General features: G+C 44.4%; 2 protein-coding genes across 3 annotated transcripts in view; one reads left to right on the top strand and one right to left on the bottom strand.

Annotated features, from left to right (window-relative positions):
• zc3h4 (zinc finger CCCH-type containing 4) overlaps positions 1–23,427 on the bottom strand; it is a gene marked incomplete at its 5' end in the record, with an annotated part of 128,263 nt that overhangs the window by 41,273 nt on the left and 63,563 nt on the right. The window lies entirely within an intron of this gene.
• Positions 5,093–21,144, top strand: ccdc9 (coiled-coil domain containing 9). 2 transcript variants are annotated; one of them, XR_014554497.1, is made up of 16 exons: positions 5,093–5,190; positions 5,704–5,759; positions 5,858–5,962; positions 6,287–6,436; positions 8,034–8,465; positions 8,981–9,064; positions 9,583–9,747; positions 9,987–10,171; positions 10,751–10,809; positions 11,173–11,296; positions 11,465–11,594; positions 12,383–12,935; positions 14,873–15,025; positions 15,180–15,329; positions 18,779–20,017; positions 20,088–21,144. XR_014554497.1 is itself a non-coding variant. In XM_083680443.1 (15 exons), the coding sequence occupies exons 2-15, from the start codon at positions 5,757–5,759 to the stop codon at positions 18,781–18,783; spliced, it is 2,298 nt and encodes a 765-aa protein (XP_083536569.1). In that variant the 5' UTR covers positions 5,093–5,190; positions 5,704–5,756; the 3' UTR covers positions 18,784–21,144. The 2 variants fall into 2 exon arrangements, 1 of the variants encoding a protein (XP_083536569.1); XM_083680443.1 differs by having other exon boundaries at positions 18,779–21,144.

Genomic DNA, 23,427 nt, shown 5'->3' with positions numbered 1-23,427 from the left:
CCCAGAACGAACGCCGCACAGGGGAGCAAGATTTCAAGTGGAATTGCATTGAAACCTATGGAGCAGGGTGAAACAATTTAAAAAAAATTGCACTCAACATATCTTAACTGTATTTTCTACAGGTTTGTGATCACAGTGCACGTATTAAATAAAAGTATATGTTATACATCCTTGAGCTGCTATTTCATACGTTTTTCACGTGTCCATTATTTTACCATTTCCATTCGATGTCTGTATATGCTTTTAAATATGTTAAAGACTCCCTCCAGTCAAAACATTTTAAGATGAAAATAGACGTTTTAAGTATAAGTATATCAATATACAACCATTGTGGTCTGAAATAAGCAAAACATTTTTATTTTTTTAAATAAGGTATGCCCTTTGTCCTTTTGATGACGTGCGATTGATCTGACGTCATCCAGGTGAGTTCTCTGCACGCCGTATCCAACATTTTGGAAACAGGTAACACTGCCTGGTATTCAGGTATACAGATATACAATTTGAGAAGACAAGTGCTACTAAACATCTCAGCTCAGATGTGGTTCCATTTGTATAGTTGTTTCTTGTTCAGAGCGCTCCTGTGGTTCCATTTGTACCCTTTGAGAGATGAAATGTTTCATAATCAATCATATGCATTGAAACACATTTTACAGAAGCCACTGTTATGAGATTCATGTTTCTGCGCCTGCCAATGCATTATGCAATCAATGATATCTTATGTCTATGGATGCAATTGGCGTGATCTGCTGGTAAGTTTGTCTCGCAAATTATAGCTAGGCCTAAAACTGTGCTCCAACCAAGAAACATATGATGGCACAAATTAGAAGCCCCTGTCCTCTTAAAGTTTAAAACCTGGTCACACCTCACCACATTTAAGGGCATATGCGATGATCTGGTCATTGCCCAGACTGATTCTGTGTTTTATCACCCTTTCTTTCATCCGTCCATCTTTTCTTTTTTTTTCTTTTTTTTCCCTTTTTTTTACATTTGACACATTTGTTTACATTTGACACATATTGTCAGTATAAAAACAAGTTAACACATACAAAATACCATCAACACATGGATGCTCGTTTAATTGACCTTTGACCTGTAATTCTGTATGAGGATTCATCTCGGAATTCTCTGTATGAATGGAATGGATTTTTTTTTTACTCTTAATTCTAAAAGTTCTCGTTCGTCATCTTCAGAGCCTGTCGTCAGCATCTGCCCATCACAAAATGAGTCACTAACTTCTAGAAGCTTGCCAATGTCAGCTGTGTGCATAAGCTATAGAGATTTGTTCTATTTCGATTTCTAGAGAGCACGGTTCAAGACGAGGGACTACTAGGCTCTGTCTCAGAATGGTTCCTGGTGACACTTTACAATGAATGGCATAGTAAACATGACTTAATACTTTCACAAAGCCTTGTTCACGCTTAAAGGTCCAGCATGTAGATTTTAGCTTTTGAATAGTGTTAAATGGCCATGATTAATCGGTAGCCATCAATGAATGAGATCACATGATGAAGGAGGTTCAGTGAAGAGTGCTGTGTTGGTCCAAACAAAGCATTTTCAGGGATAGGACACTGGCCGTTACATGCATATTTAACGGTAGGTTTGTTTATAAGGATATGAACATATTTGGCGCTATTGGAAAACGTAACATCTATGCACGTTTTCAAATGTTCAGTGTGGCCAGCGAGGGACTGCAACACGCAAAACGACACACTGCACCTTTAATAAAGGCAGTAACACATGGTTTATTACAGTAGTTATTCAGGTTCATAATGGTGTGGAATCTCAAGTCGTCATTAAGGACCAAAGGTATTTGGAAATTATGCAAATACAGACGCAGAACATTCTCAGGATTGCAAAACAATGACCTTTTTGGTGGTTAGATGTGACAGTTAAGTTCCACAGAGGTTAGACTATGTGTTTCTGAGGGGAGTAACCGTTACACATAACAGTGGGTCACCTCAATTGGTGGTCCCTCCTCACAAATTGTTGACCTGGCAAAATACTAATAAAGTGGCAGTAGGCAAGTTTGAACTATCCCTTTTATGTTTGACCCCTTTAAAACCATGAACAAGCATCATAATAAACCATTTAAACAAGGCGGTGCAGTAGAGCTAGAGCCATAGAGCTTATCATTGTTGTCAATTGTCAAGTCTTTGGTGTGATACATTCAGGTCTCGGCATCTAAATATATGCTCTGCCTGAGAAATATCGATAACATTGCCTACTCAAACAGTTGATAGTGATTTAAACATCCAATCTCCTCTCACAACTCTTTGGCATTATTGCAATTATATGCATCCATACTTCCTCGCAGAATTGTGCCCATTTAGTTTATGATACATACATATGACACCCTTGTCAACAACATCATTGCAAGTTGCTGTTTGCTGTACCACACTAATAATGCCTGTTCATATGTTATGGTACTAGTGTGCTGAAGTTAGGGTTAGGGTTAGGGTTAGGGTTAGGGTTAGGGTTAGGGCCCCCTGATCATATGACTGGTGTAGTGTTGTGGTACTAGTGTGCTGAAGTTATCCCCCTGATCATATGACTGGTGTGGTGTTAGCAACAGTGACAGCATGAAAGCACTATCTGACTGGTCATGTCTGTAGAAATACACACACTCTCTCTAGGTCATTCACACCACTCTGTGATAGTGACAAGCATGCACATGAGATCATTGGGTTTGTATTGAGTCACCATCGTCTCTCTGTCCTCCCTCTACAGGGCTGTGTGTCGGGTCAGGTCAACCTGCCTCCCAGGAGGACGGGGCTGAGGTAACAACAGGTGCTGCAGGTGTGGAGAGGAGAGCCCCTGTTCTCTCAGAGGGGGAGCAGAGGGGGAGGGCAGATTGCGAGAATGTCACAGCACCCTAATCAAGTCAGTGTGTGTGTGTGTGTGTGTGTGTGTGTGTGTGTGTGTGTGTGTGTGTGTGCGCGCGTGCATGTGTGCGTGCGTGCGTGTTCGCTGTGCATGTGTACTGTGCATGTATTAGTCTGGTAGTAACCACAACAGACGACATTAACACGGCTCCATGCACAATGAAAGCTGAGCCAATGTTTGGGTTGCTACAAACAATGACATCATCCTTTATCCCCTCCTCCCCGGCACTTCGACACCCCTCCACCCCCACCTCCCTACTCCATGTCCACTTCCACTTAACAAATTAGTTTATGTTACTGCTGTGTTTGCTGCTATGCAGTAGCCACTGTTGTGGTTGAATGCTGCGGTATGGGGCCATCTGCATAAATGTGTGGACTTTTAAATGAAGAATATAACTTAGAAATACGTCATGAGCTTAGTTCAACTGTCTTACCCCACCAGAATATAATATTTGCTCCATTGTTTGTAAACAATGGAATTATAAACAAACACTGTATAGCTTCAAAACATGGTTAAAACTATGATTTTGACTCCTTGCATCCATAACTCATACTATTTCTTTTAGAGTTTGAGAGTGGTAACATTTCTCCAGCTCCATCCCTCAGCTATTTACCAACAAAAGTGGCAGGGTACTACTTTGTTGTTTGAATCTCAGGTTGCCCCTTTAAAGGTCCAGTATGTATATTTGAGCTTTAAAATAGTGCTAAATGGTGATGATCAATCGGTAGCCATCAAGGAATGAGATCATGAGATGATGAAGAACGTTCAGTGGAGAGGGCTGTTTTGGTCCAAAGCTCTTTCTGACATCTGCTGTAGTGGACGAGCACTGGCCTTGAAGTACCATTGGTATATTTTGTGTGTTTCTGTGTGTTTCTGTGTGTTTCTGTGCGTGCATGCGTGTGTGAGAGAGAGAGAGACAAAAGAAGGTTGATGAAATTAGCAGCTCCTTCCATCTACCTCTCGCCAACACTGCTACCTCTCCTCCCAAACCCACTGCGCTACACCGGTCTCTGGTTTATCAGCTTTTTCCCCCCTCTCCCCTGATGATATTCTAAAACTGGTCACATCCAAGCGGGCAACCACCTAGTCAGGATTGAGGGAAAGATGAACGGAGAAAAGTACATAGAGATCCCTGATAATCTGTTCCAGAGCGCTCAGGACCTCAGACTGGGGCATAGGTTCACCTTCCAACAGGACAACGATCCTAAGCACACAGCCAAGACAACACAGGAGTGGCTTCGGGACAAGTCTCTGAATGTCCTTGAGTGGCCCAGCCAGAGCCCGGACTTGAACCCAATCTAACATCTCTGGAGAGACCTGAAAATAGCTCTGCACCGACGCTCCCCATCCAACCTGACAGAGCTTGAGAGGATCTGAAGAGAAGAATGGGAGAAACTCCCCAAATACAGGTGTGCCAAGCTTGTAGCGTCATACCCAAGAAGACTTGAAGATGTAATCGCTCCCATAGGTGCTTCAACAAAGTACTGAGTAAATGTGATATTTCAGTTTTTTATTTTTTTAATAAATTAGCAAACATTTCTAAACCTGTTTTTGGCTTTGTCATTATGGGGTATTGTGTGTAGATTGATGAGGGAAAAAATGAATTTAATCCATTTTAGAATAAGGCTGTAACATAACAAAATGGAAAAAGTGAAGGGGTCTGAATACTTTCCGAATGCACTGTACAAAAGGAGTGATAGTCTTGGCTTGACTGCACATACTAAATCATGTACTGCCCCCTTGTGTTTGAATCTGGTAACTCGTTGGTGATACAGGTAGAGGAGTAGTTCCCAAACATATCTTCTTTTTTTGTTTCCATATGCACAAAGGCTTTCACATTGTTTTGTGACTAATCCACTAAACACAACAATATTTCACTACCGCTCAGTCTTGCCGTGACCACGACCCACCCGTCTCGACCCTCCGTGTGCGTGTGTGTGTGTGTGTGTGTGTGTGTGTGAGTGAGTGAGCGTGCGTGCGTGCGTGCGTGTATCAGAAAAAGGAAGAAGTGTGTGGTATCTTAAAAGAGCAGTGTATGTGGTTGTGACTTAGTCTCACAGAATAAGAAGGTACCATGATGTATTTGTGTGATATTCCGTTTCTGACCATTCATACATCATTGGGTTCCACTATTTTGCTCCCTTGATTTTGTACATTGTCTCTTTAAAAACGGAAGGTTCTTAATTTCGCAGGAAGTTGAATTGGCGGACAGGAAATGCACATAAGGACACATTGTAACTGCTGCAGGAATTGAAACATTGTAACGAGCTGCACACTGCCTGTTTTAACAACCCACTCTCTCTGAAGGTAACCTAACTAGGATCCTTTGTATCTTTTCACCGACTTCGTGTAAAACGTGTGCATAAGCGTTGTAGAACATTCGTTTCAACACGATGGAGGTTCAGCTCTTCTTGCTACCGAAATAATTCGTGGACATGCCCGAGTATATAGCTACCTCTTAGCTAGCCAAGTGTCACCTGGACACTATTAGCTGAAACCGCAGATATTGAAAGGTTAAAAGTTGTTTATGAAATAGTGGAAGGTAGCCTGTTCACTCCAAAATATGATTTTCGTGTCATCTGAAGGCCTCCATTTAATGCGCGTTGGTGCGCACCAGTAATATCTTAGGAGGCTTAGCCTAGTAGACGCAGGAAGGGGTTTATGAATTCACACCCGGCCGTGATAGGCCTATATAGTTAATCTAATCTAGACTAGGTAAATTATAGTTGTTTCTCTCTGTAATGCACTGCTGCTGTTGTGGTTGTGTATAGAGTAGGTCTTCCCCTCTGTTGTATTCTAAGAGTTTGTTTTTCATTGAAGGTGGTAGGCAGGTTCGCAATCCACCACCTGCACATGAAGACAGGCTAGACGCCATGGTGAGCTCCTCCGTCAACAGTATTTGCCAGTAGTTCTTTGTGTTGTTAGTTTTGTCTAAATAACCACATGCAGCATGTGTACCTCTCCACACCGCTAGTCTACAGCGGTGGATCTCAAGACCAAGGAGGAGAAGGATGCAGAGCTGGACAGACGGATCGAGGCCCTGCGCAAGAAGAATGAGGCTCTGGTTCGGAGGTACCAGGTGAGGTCACATACTTTATTAACAGCCATTAAACCATGCGACTCCATCATACATCAGGCCGTCTTAATCCTGCAGCCACATCACAGACTTTAGGAACGATCTACAACTGCAATCTCACAACTACCGAAGGCTTCTGCGTTGTTTTAAATCTAGGAGCCCCATTTTTATCACTTTTGTTATGATCGTTTTATATTCGGCTAAACTATTGATTATAATGATGAGTTCCTGCAGGGTTAAAAGGAGCGAGGGCAACAGTGAAACACTGATGAGCTTCTGTTGGTCTCGTCACCCCCACTTCCATTGATCCTGGTCATCTTTCAACAGGAAATCGAGGAGGACAAGAAGAAGGCTGAACAGGATGGCGTCGCTGTGATGCCGGCCAGGAAGCCCCGCCCTCACGAGCCAGAGGGAGACAGACGGAAGACGGAGAAAGAGAACTTCACCGTCACTGTGGATCTCTCCAGGCCTGCAGGGGTGAGAACAGAAGGACTAGCCTGCCACCGTATTGGAATGTGGTCTTTCTGCACACACCCCTTGCTCAAGGGCACAACGGCAGTGGTAGGCACCTTAGATATGACGCCAGCAACCCACCGGCTCACACCCGGCTCCCTCCTGGGGATCAAACCAGTGACCTACCGATTGCTGGCCGGCCTCTCTAACCTCTGACCAGGTCTAATTTAAACCTCTTAGATCGAGATATGCTCTAATTTTCAAAATCAGAATCAGTAAATCCGAGTTTTTAAATCTAGAGAAACTCTGAGACTGAAAAATGCAATTTAGCAACAAAGGGTAATCTGTGTCTGGGAATCTGCCCCGAAACGATAACAAAAAAACATGGTGACTGGACTAGTGCTTTATAGAATGAATGAGTATTTAATAGGGTATAGTGAGACTAAGGCTTGCATTTATAGTATACTAGCCCCAGACAGCATTCCTTAGTTAGGGCTCATTGTGATGGATGGAACACTGTTTCTCATTCCGTTCCATTCATTACAATGAGCTCGTCCTCCCCATGTCTCCATCCACCAGCTTCCTCTGTACCTGAACTTGTCCAGTAAGAAAGCCATTTGCAAGCTCATGCCTGGTCAAAAAGGCTAAAATGAGACATTGTGCACTTCCAAGAACAATGACCCCCCTCCTCCCCCCTCAGCCTCCTGGATGGGCGCCTGTCAAAGTCTCCTGGCTTCTTCACATCTCATTTCCTCTCGTCAAGCCATTCATTTGTCTCTGCTATGGCAGCTGGATGAAATTAGGCTTGTCTAATGGAGAACACAGATTTGACTCTGAGCTAAAATGGTCGTTCATCTTCCAGCAGCCTGCTGACATGATATTAACACTGCACCCTCCTGAGACAGAACAGGAAAGTCCTGACATAAGTGAACAGGGAAATGATTTAGTGTACTCTCCATCAATTTGTCAAAATTAGTTAGTGTGTAGCCTCTCAGAGTTTAAAAACGTGTGGGTACTACCGATTTATTATACACATTTCAGCTTGACGATGTTAGCAATGTCTACCCCTCAGCTCTGAGATCGTGTTTGACTGTGATACCGAATGATGGTGAATGCAAACCAACTCTGATTTGTTCCCATCAAAAAGGGGTGCTCTGCTTCCTTACATGTTCTCTGGCCTAGCAGCGTGCCCTGTCCCATCCTCCACACACGCCCTGTCCCATCCTCCACACACGCCCTGTCCCATCCTCCACACACGCCCTGTCCCATCCTCCCCACACGCCCTGTCCCATCCTCCCCACACGCCCTGTCCCATCCTCCCCACACGCCCTGTCCCATCCTCCCCACACGCCCTGTCCCATCCTCCACACACGCCCTGTCCCATCCTCCACACATGCCCTGTCCCAAGATTCTCAGAGGGTGCAGTGACAGTTTGAGGAGGGTGACACATACAAGTGCTCAGCCTGCAAACCTCTTTTCACAGATATGTTTTTAAGATGCCTCCTATGGACTGGTGGGAGAGAAAAATGTAAAAGAAATAAATTTAAAAAAAGTCTGTTGATCATGTTGGACGGTCCAGATGGCCTCTTTCGCAGCAATGACCTCTTTCTCCCCAACACAGGAGAAACGAGTGATCAACGACTGGAAACAAGGGACGCCGCGGGCCAGACGGACCCCAGAGGAGGGAGATGGCGGCTTCAGACCAGAGCAGGGCAACAGCCCCCCGAGGAGGGCAGGGTCAGGGCGTCTGGGAAGGGGGGGGCAGAGAGGGGGAGGACCCCGACAGGAGAGGAGAGAGCCCCGAGAGTACAACGCAGCGGATCCTCGCCCAGACAGACTGACCATGGAGGGAGAGGCAGGGGAGGCACCTGGCTGCAGCGAACGTGCCCCTCGAGGAGGGAGGAGAGGAAGAGGAGGAAGGGACGGAGGAGGAGGAGGACAGGAAGGAGTAGGAGGAGGAGAAGGAAGAGGAGGAAGGGGAAGGGAAGGACGAGGAGGAGGAGGAGGAGGTGGACCAACACAGGATGGATCTGGTACAGACAGGAAGTCTAAGGTGAGTGTGGATAGCTGACCTGCATCGCCATATCAGACTTCCAGTTGTCATGCTGCGTTTCAACCGTCTGCCTTCCTTCCCAAAGTGTAAACCTGTTGACTTTCCTCAAGGATTTAAAAGGAATGGACTGGCGATGTGGTGGAAACTCCCTCCACTCCATGCTAACTCCCGTCAAATGCTTTTGAGATGGATTTGAGGAAGTGAATAGGACCACATTTTTAGGCAGATGGATAGAGAATTGATGAGGCAAATGTTCATTGGCTAGGCGTTATAGTATATACAGTAGCCTCAATGAGGTTGACCAAATGCTATGGTCCCAGAAATTATGCTTAGTCTAAATGATAGGTTTTTGATCAGTGAAGATGTTGTTCGTAACAATAGAACACAGAGTAATAGTAGAACACAGAGAACTGGACAATGTGTCATCTCACACACGCTGGAGAGGTAAACTGCATAACTGATACTTACTGAACATGAAACCTGACTAAGCTCATTCTGTTGTGCCTCTTATGTAGGAGTGGGAGGAGAAGAGGAGGCAGAACATTGAGAAAATGAACGAGGAGATGGAGAAGATCGCAGAGTACGAGAGAGGACAAAGGGTAAAGGAAGCCATTTTGCGATGTTAGCCCCCTTTCCACAGTGGTGCCAAAACTGTGCATGCCAAAGCCAATTACTTTTCCATAGCCACTTCCGGGATTCAACCGTGCTTAAATTTTAGGCTTTTAGCCTCCTCAACTGGCCAGTCGGTGCTAGTGGCCATGTTCTGTAGTTGGCTTGCTAACACGGTGGGTGGTGAGAACAGTCCAAGTAGCTAGCCAGCTATAGAGGTAAACCATTGCATGTATCACACTTTTTACAAAACAACATTGTCCAGTATAAATTTCTCCTTAACTGTTCAGATCTGCATCTCAGCTGTCATTACATTTCATGTTTACATTTCAGTGGGATGCTTGGGACGCCCCCGACTCTGATGTCAGTAGGAGTTGAGATAGAAAAGGTTAGGGGTTAACGTTAAGGTTAGGGGTAAGGGTTGAGGGTAGGGTTGTCCCAAGGGCCCCATGTAGCGTCTGCTGTGTGCAGAGCCCATGAGTAAGTTGTGTTTGGAATTCCCCTGCAGGCGGATGGAGACAAACCCATCCGTAACTTCCTAGATGACCCGCGGCGCTCCGGGCCGGCACCAGACATCGACCGCAAGGATGGGAGCCGCCGGCACGTCCGCAACTGGGGGGGCTTGGACTTTGACAACGTCAAGACTGGCGCCGAACAGGAGAAGGAGTGGACCGTGAGTTGTGTTGCATATTTTGTTGAGGATACATTGCGTTGATCTATACATATTTCTCTGTGTTTTGTCATCCAGTAAGTCTTTGTCTCCTCATTGATAGAATGAGCCCTACACTGGAGGCCTTTAGTTAGTCTGTTATTAAACCTTCTTCACATATCGCTCATCAATGTTGCTATCAACCTGCCTCCCTCCCTCAGTCTGTCTTTATTTCTCTAACTCTCATCCTCTCTCCCCCCTAGAGTCGTAGGCCAGGGGGCCCTAAAGGGTCCTCGGACATGACCATGTCCATGACGGGCCGGGAGCGGGCCGAGTACCTGCGCTGGAAGAAGGAGCGGGAGCAGATAGACGAGGCACGCCTGGCCCGCCACCGTAATGCTACGGGCCAGTGGAGAAGGGAGTGGGACGCCCAGAAGACTGACACCATGTGAGGGGGGGGGGGGGCACTGACACCATGGGGGGGAGGGGGCCGCTGACATCATGTAAGATGGGGGGGGGAGAGTGTTATCTTCAAGAACATAATGTGACCTTCAGGGAAACAAATGGACCTCTCTGTCAGGCCACGCCAATTCCCCCAAATCAGTCGGTGATGAAGGAATACGGTCCTGTACCTGTCACTGGTGTGTAAACATTAACCAATCCCTGTACAACATCAGCTCCAAACCTGCCATGAGCCAGAAGATGTTTAGCTTGAAGGCAGTCTTGGACGAGGAGGTTGACAGGTCCATGTAGGGGAGGATAGTCAGGGAGGCCGGTGGAGGTAGACATCGGAAAGACAGGCTCATTGTTTTGCATTGAACAGAATCAGGAATAGGATTTGAAACACCATTCTGTTTCATGCATGACAATGAGCCCTTCCTCTGACGTGGCCCTCCACCAGCCTCCCCCAGGGCAGTGTGAGGACAGGTTGGGGGTTGTTGGCGTTGATGGCGGGGAGCGTGGTGACAGGTAACACAGTGTGACAGGGTGCTAGGCAGAGTAGTCTGACCCTCCAGTGTTTTCACAGGTTCAAGGAGGACCCAGCTGTGGCCGCAGAGGGCATGCCAGAACAGGGCAGCAGGAGAGGCAAGTGGTGCACGCACACACTCCCCGCGGTTACACAACCACTGACAGACATGGACACTAGACTGTCTGCTCCACGGCATCTCTCTCCTTCATTCGTTCACACAGTACCCTGCAACTGCGTCACTAGCTTCCTGTCCTTCACAAATCCCACTTGTACCCTCTCCACGTCTCTCTCCATCCCCTTTCCCCCCAAAACACAGCAGCACTTGAAAAACAATCTGTCACAGTGATGAATCTGTTACCTTGAAAAGTGTCTTTGCCCGCACTGCACTGTTGTAATTGGTTATCAAGGACTTCTGTTCCAATCCAACCGCCTGACCTTCTGTTCTGTTCTCTCATTGGACCCACCCTTCCCTTCTCCAGACGACAGGCCTCCCAAGGTGCCCACGTTTGGAGACTTCCTGGGACAAGGCCGGGACAAGCCCAGGGATGGAGGTCGCGGGGAGCGAGGCAGAGGGAGGGGACGAGCACAGAACAAAAGCTACAGGTACAACACAGCCTGTCCTCCACTGACTGTTATCAGTTTTCTGACAAGCTGGGGTTAGTTAAATTTGACATAATTTGTACCCAGGCACCTGATGCAGTTTATTGGATGTGTGAAACACTACATTTAAACTCAATACTGTCCATTGAGCTGGTTGGATCTCTTTGACAGCATGCACGACAACCGTTGGGAGGGAGAGAAGGAGAACGAGGAGAAAGAGAAGGAGGACAAGACCAAGACGGAGGAGAAGACGACTAAGAAGAAGGAGGAGAGGAAGCCCAAAGCGCCGTCATCAAACAAGGTGCTTTGTCCCACCTCCATACGCCAGGGGCTGTAAACATTCTAAGGCACAAAATGGGATTTGGGAATCTGTTCAATGGTCGTTTAAATTCATGATTTATATACTCAATAGCCGGCTTCCACAGCAGGCCAATAGCCGGCTTTCCATGCTTTCCATGCTGGGCATGCCAGCGCATGCCAAGGCCAACTGTTTTTCTACAGTCACTCGGAGGCTTCAGCTGTGCTTACTCAGACCTGTTCGGCGCTGCTGTTGAAAAGAGCTATTGATTCTTGAAGGATATAACTTATGATGAAGATGTTGATAATGTTGTGTGTGTGTGTTTTTGTCTATGGTGAGATGCATTTTATTGTTAGTGCCAAGAGTGGATATTGAGCAAGTGATTTATTAGCCTCGTGAGTTTAGCACAACGAAACGCAAATTAAAGGTTGCATTATTCCATTATTTAAAAACAAGAACATAAACAATGTGTAGCCACAAAGTCAAGTGAATGTCATGTACAGTCAGTCCTTGCATCTAGAAAGATGTCTATAGATTTGATAAGGGATTCATTTCCCAGCCCCTTCCCTCAACTGTGTTATTATTATAAGTGGCGGGTCACTGTTTTGCTGAAAAACGATTATTGTGGTTTTAACGTTGAGAATTACTCTAAGAGAAAATATTCGGAGTATTCGACAGAACTAGATAAACTGTCTTTAGCTGCAGCCTTGGTGACACACTTCTCTACTTGTTTGGCTTTGATTGTAACTGTATTATAAGAGTCATCAAGTTCTTTTTTTTTTTTACCTTAGGCAGAGGAGAAGAACACTGATGGAGGGAATGGGGAGGAGGACGAGGAGGATGAGTGGGAGGATGCCAGTGATGGCGAGGACGAAGAGATGGAAGGGGACAGTGACTCTGAGGGAGAAGAAGAAAAGGAGGAGGAGAAAAACAGAAAGTCTGAAAAGGAGATGCCTCACCCCAAAGCAGACAAAAAATCTCCCACCTCTCCCCCGCCCTCCGTGCCCCCCCCGTCTGCCAGCCCCAAAGAGCAGCGCACCCCTCTGCCTAAAATCCACATCCCCAACCCCAACGAGGCCCAGGCCTCTCCAGAGGGCGCCAAGCCCCTCAGCCCCTTCACCCCCCTGGACGGCCACCAGCCCGTGACCGACTGGGGGGAGGAGATGGAGATGCAGTCCCCCCGCAGCAGCCTGGGTGAGAGCCCCCTGAAGCCCCTTAGCACAGAGAACAGCCCCGCCCAGGACAAGGAGAGGAAGGGCCAGACCCAGGAAGAGAGCCCGACCTCCAGCCCTTGCAAGCCTAAAGCAGAACCAGAGAAGGAGGAGGAGAAAGACATACAGACAGGTACAGGAATATGGAGGGGTGACCAGTTGTTTTGTTTCATCCAAGGGACTTCTCGTACAATTGACAATGAGAGGACTCAAAGCATGTGCATTTATTTTACCTTTATTTATACAGGGGAGACACACTGAGACCAAGGCCTCTTTTGCAGGTGCACCCTGTCCACAATATTTACACAATAACAAAACAACACACAACAAATACAACACAGTTCAATACAGAAATCAATACATCATATAAAACCGCAATATATTAGTAGAAACAATCGCATCCTTCACCAAGGAGGTCCTCAATTAACACCCTAAATTGCCTGAGCGGCACCAGAACATCCAACTGAAATGATTTCTGTCGATTGTTCCACCACTGAGGTGCACCATAACTAAAAGCAGACTTACCCAATTTGGTGGAGACCCGAGGAACCTCAAGAGTTAACTAACTCTGAGAATGAGTCATTTGTTCTTGAATTTCAAGAATGAGGTTAGGTAAGCCAGGAGTTTATGCAGTAGGGCTTTATACACAAAAAGAGAGTCCTCCAGTCAACCTTTTGATAAAGTATGCAATTAAAACTAGCACCTGTGATGAATTGAAGGGCGCTCTGGTAGATGGCATCCAAAGGTTTTAGCGTCCTGACTGCTGCATTTTGGTAGATGAGATCACCATAATCAAGCACTGGCATGAAGGTTGATTGCACAATCTGCTTTCTACTGTTCAGGGAAAGACAAGATCTGTTCCTGTAAAAGAAGCCCACCTTAAATTGTAGCTTTTTAACAAGCTCCTCCGTGTTACATTTGTTTATATTAATGGCATTCAGCAGACGCCTTTATCCAAGAGCGACTTACAGCAAATACATTTGTTTAAGTAAGTGAATCATCTATCCATCAGTCATCATAAGATAAAGTAATCAATGCTCGGACCAGGGGCCATAGGCAGTCACAATGCTAGAAGAAGGACAAAAATACTTTTTTTTATGTTTTCTGAAGTCTTTGTCAAACCAAATGCAATATTTATAAACAGGGACATGCTCAATGGGGGCACCACTCAAAGTACATATGCATAAATCAGATACATTTTTCTGTGATTTGGTAAATAACTTATTTGTTTTTTCCAGCATTAAGCACTAACCTCAGCCCAACAAATGCTCTCTACAGGACAGTGAAGACTGTAGCTCACAAAGAGCCTGGTCGATCTTGGGGGCAATAGCATGTACAACAGTGTCATCAGCATATAGATGCAGGTTACAATTATTTACAGATAATCCAATATTCTTAATTTAAATAGTAAAAAGAACCAGACCAAGAAATTATCCCTGTGGGACACCCTTTGTTATGACCAGTAAAATGAATTTAACACCATCAGTTAAGACACACTGCTTTCTGTCTGTCAAATAATTTATAAACCAGCTACATGAGGCCTGATCCAGGCCTAGTTCAGACAACCTCTGAAATGAGTAGGTAGTGGTCGACCATATCTAATGCCTTGGAGAGACCTATAAATAAGGCAGCAGGGACCCTGCTTTTGTCTTGGTTGGAGGGGTCACCACTTTTATGGAGAGGGAGCACATGGGCTGCCTTCCAAACCATGGGGATAGCACCTGAGATAAGTCAGATTAAACATATGTGCCAACGACTGCACAATCAGGGAGCTGCAATACGCCTGAATCAAGCAGATCAGCCCCAATGGATTTTTAGCTTCAATTTTAAGCAGGGCGTCTAGTACATCACAAGTAGATTATTTTTTTTATTTTTTTTTAATGAAAACAACGATTCACTAGTAGTTGACTGATCCACAACTGAAAAGTGTGTCTCTAACTGGCTTTGTACAGCTCAGGGTGCTGTTCGTTCAGTTGTGTAGTCAGAGGAAGGTTGTCGTAATCCAACCTGCCACTCTCTTTCTTTCTTTCTTTCTGTCTCCCTCTTCCTCCTCCTTTGTCTATCGCACAGTGGCAGAATCAGTGGTGACTCTGGTCCAGGACACCCCTACAACATCAGACCCCGTCTCTTCACCTACCGATAGCCCTACTGACGCCAACCCAGAGAAAGAGAGGGCCTCCACCCCTCCAACAGTCCAGGAAACACCTGCTACCCTGGCGGAGGGTAACTATTACACTTAGAACTGAGTTAGGGCTGTCCCTGACTCCCACACGTGCAGTCTACTCCAAGTCGTCAATTGTGGCGTGCCTATCAATGTTTTACTTCAAGTTCAGTAATCATGTCTTTAACCGTTTTCTGTTCATTCCCTCTCACCCAGACGATGCAAAGGCTGCTAACCCTGCCCCTTCAGAGACCCCTAGCCCCGCCCCCTCTGAGACCCCTCCCCCTGCCACGGTGCTGGAGATTGACCAGAGCCCATCAGAGCTGGGGGGCATTGCCACGGAGACCTCGGAGCAAACCTCCTCAGGTGCGGTTCACATCACTGACTATGAGACTGTGGTTTTCTGTAAGAAGCCCCTGACTCCATCTACCGACATCTAACCACTAACCAACCTCTCCTTAACCACCACCACCCCCTTCTTCTCTGTCTCTGTCCCTCTCTCTCTCTCTATCTCTTCTCTCTCTGATACTCCCCCCGTTCTCCATGTCTGTCCATCTCTATCCGTGTGATGTCGGGGTGGTGACTGTTGGCGTGACCCACAACCCACCACACCACCATGTCGTCTGCCCCAGGGACTCGGCTTGCTGGCACTGTGTCACTCGCGTGTTCCAATGGGAGCCCTTTTCCTCTGTGACACTCCCCGCCCACTTCTGTCTGTGGACTGAACGCTCTAACCTCTGCCTCTCCGTGGCTGACTCGGCTCACTGTGACTCACCCTTCTCCTCCTTCAACAACACTGTTATCCCTCCATCAACACTCTCCTTTGAGTTCTCCTGCTCATTTCGTGGTTTTGGGGAAAATGCAGCTGACCATGCGTGGCATGCTGCCTCCCCTGAGACTAACACTGATGGAGAGAACTGGTGTCTCTTTTATGTGTTTGTTACTCGCATGACTGACACATGGATGACGTGATCCAATTATCCCTTCTGTCCATTTCTTCTCTTCATGCTGTCTGATGCATTTTTACATTTATGGCATTTAGCAGACGCCTTTTATCCAAAGCGACTTACAACAAATGCATTTGTTTAAGTAAGTGAATCATCTGTCCGTCAGTCATCATAAGATAAAGTAATCAATGCTAGGACCAGCGGCCATAGGCAGTCACAATGCTAGAAGGAGGAAAAATTACTTATTTTTTTATTTTTTTATTAACTAGAGAGAAACTTGTAGTTTCTCTAGTGGGGGTGAAGAGGTCTTTAGGAGGGACGCTTAACTCAACATGATTGGCTAAGACTTATGACCAGGCCAGTGTTGGTGAGTTGCTGTCTGAACCAGACAGACATTGGATGCTAAAAATGTCAAGCATGTTGAAATCACTAACTATACAATTAAAAGCACTTGACGTGACACCAAGCAAATGATATGTATGTGTGTCTGGAAACTTGCTTTTTGTCCTGTGTTTGTCACCATGTGTCATCATAATGCATCGTTAAGCCCCTCCCATAGTCTTCACTTTGGTCCTTGGAATAGTGACCTTCTAATTAGTGAACGCCTCTGAAGCTGCCTGCACAGTATACGATTTTTAACAATCGAATGGTCGGATAGCCTTTAACATTACACAAGGAGGAGACGGTACCGTTGCAAGATGTGAGGCTTTCACTTTAAAGACTTCACTGAGGAAGGCGCATTGGGCATAATCAAATATTAAACATGTTTTGATATTAACCCGGAGCTGAATGCATTCAGAGAGCCTTTCTCAAACTTCCTAGGAAGTTCTTATGGCGTCCTGAAGAATCGTGTAATGTGAAAGCAGCTTAAAAAGGTACACTGCATTCCTTGTATTCTGGGACTTGTGTTATGGTGGAGTGTATACGTTTTTTTGTTTATGTATCAGAAACATTTCTCACCTGCTCATGGGCTTCATTTTCTAAAGGCTTTCTGAAGGCACTGCAGTACCTTCTGTGTGTATTGGGTACAGTAGGGTGCATCGCACTCGCTCCTTTTCTCTCAGAGCTTAGAAGTATAATGGAATGTGTAATTTATAGAATTGATCGAGTCAAGCTTTTTATACTTTTAATACGTCAGCAAGTAGAATGTTGTCTTAACAGCACTGATGAGGTAGAGAGCAAATTCATTGAACAATTGTGTCAGTTGTTAGTAACTACAATGCACTGCACTTTGGTATGGCTGGCAGTTTGAATGCTCAATAAAATTGACACCATAGAGGTGGAATTACATTGCTAGATTTGGTTGATTCTGTGGATATGGTAATGCACGTGTGTAAGAGTGTAAAATCCCCTCTTCCCACCATGATTGTCTGGGCTGTTATACACTGGTTTTGTGTCTCTTAGCTTTGTTGTTGAGGTTGTATATCCCCCTTTTGACGCCACAACATCGTGTGTAATTGTTTTCCAAGCAGTAAAACCCCACAGTCAAGGCAGTATTCCCTCTTGACTCAATAGATGATGAATCTATTCCCTTGTTCTCTGTTTCTTCCTCATTACCATTAGGCTTGTCTTTCTCCAACCTTTTAGTGGTCTCTCCAACCACCACTAATGACTTGGTGTCTGCATTTGGCCTGAATTAGGTTTCTCCCCGCCCTAAATCAGATTAGTGAAGTGATTTTCACCGTGTGGACAAGGGTGGAGATCAGGAAAGCAGAGGAAAGACACAATTAGCATTGAAAGGCATTTATGAGGAAATTAGCCGCAGCCTGTCTGACAAATGGGAGCGTGGACGTAATGGAAACCCTTTTGAAGCACATGCATGAATAAAGCCACCTGTTTAGTCTTTTTGAGATGAGAGATATATTGGTCCATGAAGTGAGACTGTCGCTGTTGCTTTATACCATTGAACGGATGACCAAATTACTTTCAGAGAAGTCTTTATATGTATAGTTCCCCCCCATTTGTTTTTAGATATATCTCCCATGTTGATCGACCCAGATGTTTTTTAAGTGCTTACCTTTGTTATGTAGTTATGTCCAGCAGCTGCAATTGCTCAAGTTGGAGATGGAACGAGAATAACTTGGGAAAGTAGCGTCTTGCTCCATTAAGAACCAAATGTCCATTTAAAGATTCTAAAGCTACTTGTGTAGCAACTATATGACCTGAGTGCTGTAGGGGGGCATATTACCAGATAATGATTTATATTTTTTAAAAGTCATGTTTAAAAATAAAAGGTATTTTAGGCTGCCCAAAAACCCCAGTCAGAATTCCTATCAGAACTGTCAACATAACTGAAATTTCAGAGAGAACACTACAAAAGCGGTCGGTTTTATGTACAACATCTATATTGCTGATCTGTAGGAGCTTTATATGGACATTTCGGTGCTTAATGGTGCAAGAAACTACTTTCCCCGTTTACTCCTGTTCTGTCTACAAGTTGAGTGATGGCGGTTGCTGGACGTAACTAAACAACAAAGGGAAGCACATAGAAACATCTCAATCGACTGTCAACTTAGGAGATATCTAAAGACAAATGGAAGTGTTAAAATAAACCATCTCTTTTGTTTATTATATCCCTTTTATATGTTCATGTAGCTATCAACAAACACTTCAACTAACTGTACCCTAACCCCCTACCCTAGGCCTAATTCAGCTACCCAGTAGATTGTTGCATGTCAACAGCAGACCAGGGTCAAAATAGCATTTGTATTTCAGTTACTTTCAAATATACTAAAGTAGGAGTGTGAACCAGCGTAGAGTTCTGGTTGGTATAATAGTGTGAACAACTTATCACTCCTGGGGAAGCAGAGGAACCTGGCTGGCACTGCACCTCTGTGACCTCCGACCCCTTCTGTTCTCTGTCTACAGGCTGAGAGCTGCTCTGTTCACTGCGAGTGGTTCATAGAAGACAGGAAAAAGAGAAGAGAATGACAAGACACGAGGAAACCAGGCCTCCCTCACCACGACTGGACTGGAACAACCATCACTGACGAACAACACTGAGGGCTGACGTGATTGGCTGGCCACCTGACCTTTCCCTCTCCTCAAACCATCAGACCACCTTTGGTTCCATGATCCACTCACTTCTGTTTTGACTTTGAGTTGCTCCTTGCATAGAATATAGTGATACTCCAGTCCATCAGGGCCAACCAGGTGAAAATGGTGCTTGGTCTTCATAGCATACAGAGAGGCTGCAGCCTGTTATGGTTGTTACTGTGATGATGCGTCATCAACTCTAGTTGTCCTGACATTTGTTTTGTGTACGGTGTACCAACTATCAATTATTTAGTATCTGTGCCCCAAAAATGATTTATGCTCTCATTCTTAAACACCACTTTTTTTTATATATATATAAAGCAATTCTCCACTGCCTATTTAAGGAAATGGCAAAAGAAGTCAGAGACAGAATGGCATGCCTCTTCAATACTAGATAAAATGCCTTTTTTTTTTTTCTTTTTTTTTGGCTTGCCTGGAGTTGAACGGGATGCACTATCTGCCCCAAATGTTTACATTTGTTTGACTGCAGCTTATCCACACTGTTTTAATAGCTATACAGTATCTTATGGATTCTAATGACCCTTTCACCCAAACACCTCCTCTGTAAGCCTGCATTGCTGAATGAGATATTGCAGATTTGGAATGGGTTTCTATATGAAATGTACACTCACCAAACACTTTATTAGGAACACTATACTAACACTGGGTAGGGCCTCCCTTTGCTCTCAAAAGAGCCTCAGTTCTTCGTGGCATTGAATCCACAAGATGCAGATTTTTCAGGTGCACTTTCAAGCTGTGAATCTCCCGTTCTACCACATCCCAAAGGTGTTCTATTGGATTCAGATCCGGTGACTGGGAAGGCCACTGAAGAACACTGAACTCATTGTCATGTTCATGAAACCAATTTGAGACGACTTTTGTTTTGTGACATGGTGCATTATCATGCTGGAAGTAGCCATTGTGGCCAAGAAGGGATGCACATGGTCAGCAACAATACTCAAATAGGCTGTGGCATTCAAGTGATGATTAATTGGTATTAACAAGCCCAATGTGTGCCAAGAAAACATTCCCCACACCATTACACCACCTCCACCATGAGAAGGTGTACAGGTGTTCCACCACCTCCACCATGAGAAGGTGTACAGGTGTTCCACCACCTCCACCATGAGAAGGTGTACAGGTGTTCCTAATAAAGTGTTCGGTGAGTGTATAACGATCAGTAATGAGATGGGACAAAGGAATTGACCAGGGGTTAAAAACTATTTTAAGTCATGTTGTCATAAACCTAATCATGTAAGTGTAAGTCAGGGAACTATCTTGATTTTGTCCTTCGATAATCATATATTAACTGTAGATTTACATCTGGAACTCCAGAAGGTGTTAAAATATTATAATTATGCTTTTCTTGTGAGTCTACCTTACCAAGCAGGTATCTGGCAACCCTGACAATGGTGTTTGAAAAAGTTAGGTATGTCCATCCAAAGCTTTCTTTACATTTCTCTTTAAAGAGACAGATAGCCTATAGTGAGTGGCCTTTCAAATGCGGGTAGTATAAGTCAAGGAGCGACGGAAAATGTACCTCAACAGACCAAGGCTTTTGGTTTGATTTTAAGTGTGTGTTTGTTTTTTACGCTTGGTCAAGAACTCCTCTAAACTCTGGTATGATATGGCTTACCTCTCACTGTAATGAGTTCGAGAAGAAAGATTAAATCTATGCTTTAATTTTGTTTTCAAAAAAATTATTAAATGAATCAATCGAGGACGTGAGGAAATGCAATATGTATAGTTTTCAGATGCAACCGAACATTCCAATGTTTTGTGTGAACTTATGACAAACGTATTCTATCTTTTCTTCCCGTTGTGATTTGGATATCTTTGTTCTTTTTCGTTCTGAAGACTTCTTGATTGTATTAGCCTATAAGCATCGTCTTTTCCCACTTCTATAATGTTTTCCCGTTTGAAACATAAAACAGCATTATGAATAAGATTTGCCTTTGGAGTGGCGTATCTGGACTAGCATGACCCGAAATTAGAGTATTCCTCTGTCAATCTCTTACCACGAATTTATCCGACACTTCACCTATCAAGCAGGAGCCATGAATGGCATGCTGTCTGCTTTAGTAGCCTACGTGTGACAGGACACTAAAGTTCATGTGCAACTGTCAAAAAAGTGGCCACATAAAATGTCTTCTGTACAATTTTTGGTTCTCACATCAAATAAATGTTTTTGTCTGGTTTCTATTTTTCAGTGATTTACAATATGCTCAACCTGAAACAGGTCCGTTATTCCTATAAGATCGGTACCCCCGGGTATCAGCAGCGCGGCTGGTGCGTCCTGGGGAGGAGAGGTCTAATGAGAATGCCCTTTTGCCTGAAGTGGCCCGGCTTGATCCCCGGATGGCTGCCTCTCAACGATGCTGCGCATAGTTGCAACCTCTATGCTGCAGGGCTAGTGCGTTTTTTTCGTTCATGCAGATGTTTTTAAAACTACTCACACATGGTGTCAAAATAGTGGAAATTGTTATGATAAAAACGTGACTTTTATGTATGAGCCTATACTTTAGGCTTTTTCATGTAGGTCGGTTATGAGAACACATTATGTTTTAGAATGACGACCTTGAATTTTAAATCTACCAGTTCAGTTCGCTCAAGGACAAACAGCCACCACTACCATAAGGCATGTGCCCGTTACTCCTATGCCCCGGCTGCTCGTTTAGGATCCGCGTAGGCAAGCTCCAAAACGAACCTAGTCGATGCCGCTGTAGAGGTGCTCCGCCCCGCGTGTTATCCCTTTAAATTGAGATGCTTCTGCTGTAATAAATGAGAGACATGACCTCACTGGGAGACCATATCGTCCCATTTCGAACCAAGGAGCGGTGCACAACAGTGGAGGGGAAAGGGACAATTTGAGCGCTCTGTGTAAACTGCTGTTTGTCAGACGGACACTTCTTTCAACGCCAGACTACAAGGATTGCATGATGAAACAAGTTACTACCGTGAAGGAAAACGGGGACATGGACAGGAGGCCGAGTTTTCCAGGCGACCAGCGGGTGAAACATGCCAGCATAACCACAAAGATATGGGTTAAAGTAGCTATGGCGATTGCCTATTTCCTCTGCGTGTCCGTAGCCTCCTTCATTCTGGTAATTTATTATGTTTTCTTCTGGACTCAGGATGCGCAGTACAATGTCACCGACTCGGTAGTGGCAAATGTCACCGGGCCGACAGTACCGAACGGCACGGATTGTTCCTCAAGGTTATGACTACGATCAACCACTGAAGTGAGTACAGGAGTGATTCTACGCACAGGGGAGAGTTTGAACTGCGCTGTAGGACTCGAGAGGACACGCTGCATGAGTGTACAGCTGCAGAAGTATGATTTACACACTCAAGGAAGCTGTTTCGGGACAATAGGGCAAATGATGTTGGATGTTAATGGATTTTGAACTATTCAGGTTATTTTTTGGGAATTAAATGCTATAGCTTTTATAAGGCCCTTTTGATTTCCATTAGATCATACGCAGGCAGAGTGATAGGCTAAACATATTTAACTGAATGTGATAATGACTCATCGTTATCACAAAACCTTTGCAGGTTCAAATGTTATTATTTTTGACAAAGCCTTTCAAAACATCTGCTATTGTTGCACTGCACCTTTAGATTCCACAGTGAACTGTTTTTTGTAAGCCTGTATGCAATGTAGCATATAGACAATAGATATGTTATAATAATCTATGCATATTCTTGTTAATTCAATGCTATTCTTATGCATTGACACATTAAAGTCACACAGTGCCATGTCTGCACACCATCTAACAGAGGGCCACCAACACAACTATGGAGCAAATGCATTTTCACTTGCAAATACTATTTAAACTATACTACTATTATAAATAGTATGTATACTATACTATTATAAATACTACTACTAATACCTACTTGATTTCAATGAGAAAAAAAAAATCGTATGTTCATCAACATCATGGGGTATATTTCATTATTTCCAGTTGTTGGGAAAACAACAGACTGTGGTGTAAAATTGAAATGTTGGATCAACTAGATGCATCCTGATGTTAGTATTAACAAACATGATGCACAGACACAGTTAAGATGCTCAAATCTGTAACTTTGTTTTTAAATGAGGCAAATGTCTGCTGTGATCCTTCATGATCCACAGTACTGAGAGTGAAGGGCACCACCTGTTTTAACAGAGGTGTGTGCTGAACCTACGTTTTCTTAATTCAATTGAAATTCCCATTGACTCTTCTGAATGAGTGTGTCCATTGTTGGCGTAGATTTAATTTCGGAGTTTTGGATTTGGTCCTACTCAGGATTTTGTATAGCCTCTCTTTTTTTTTTTTTTTTTTTTTTTTTTTTTAAATATATCATGTTCTCTCAAATTTAACTTCTGGGATTATTGAATCTTGTCAATGGTCATTTAAATCATTATACCTATTGATTCTTGAGGATTATAATTTACAAAATGCCTCATGATCTTACAACTGTCTTACCCTGTAACC

Source organism: Argentina silus (assembly GCF_951799395.1).
Source record: "Argentina silus genome assembly, chromosome: 11".
Taxonomy (NCBI): domain Eukaryota; kingdom Metazoa; phylum Chordata; class Actinopteri; order Argentiniformes; family Argentinidae; genus Argentina; species Argentina silus.
Note: the sequence above shows the minus strand (reverse complement) of the source record. Positions and strands in the feature narration are given on the sequence as shown.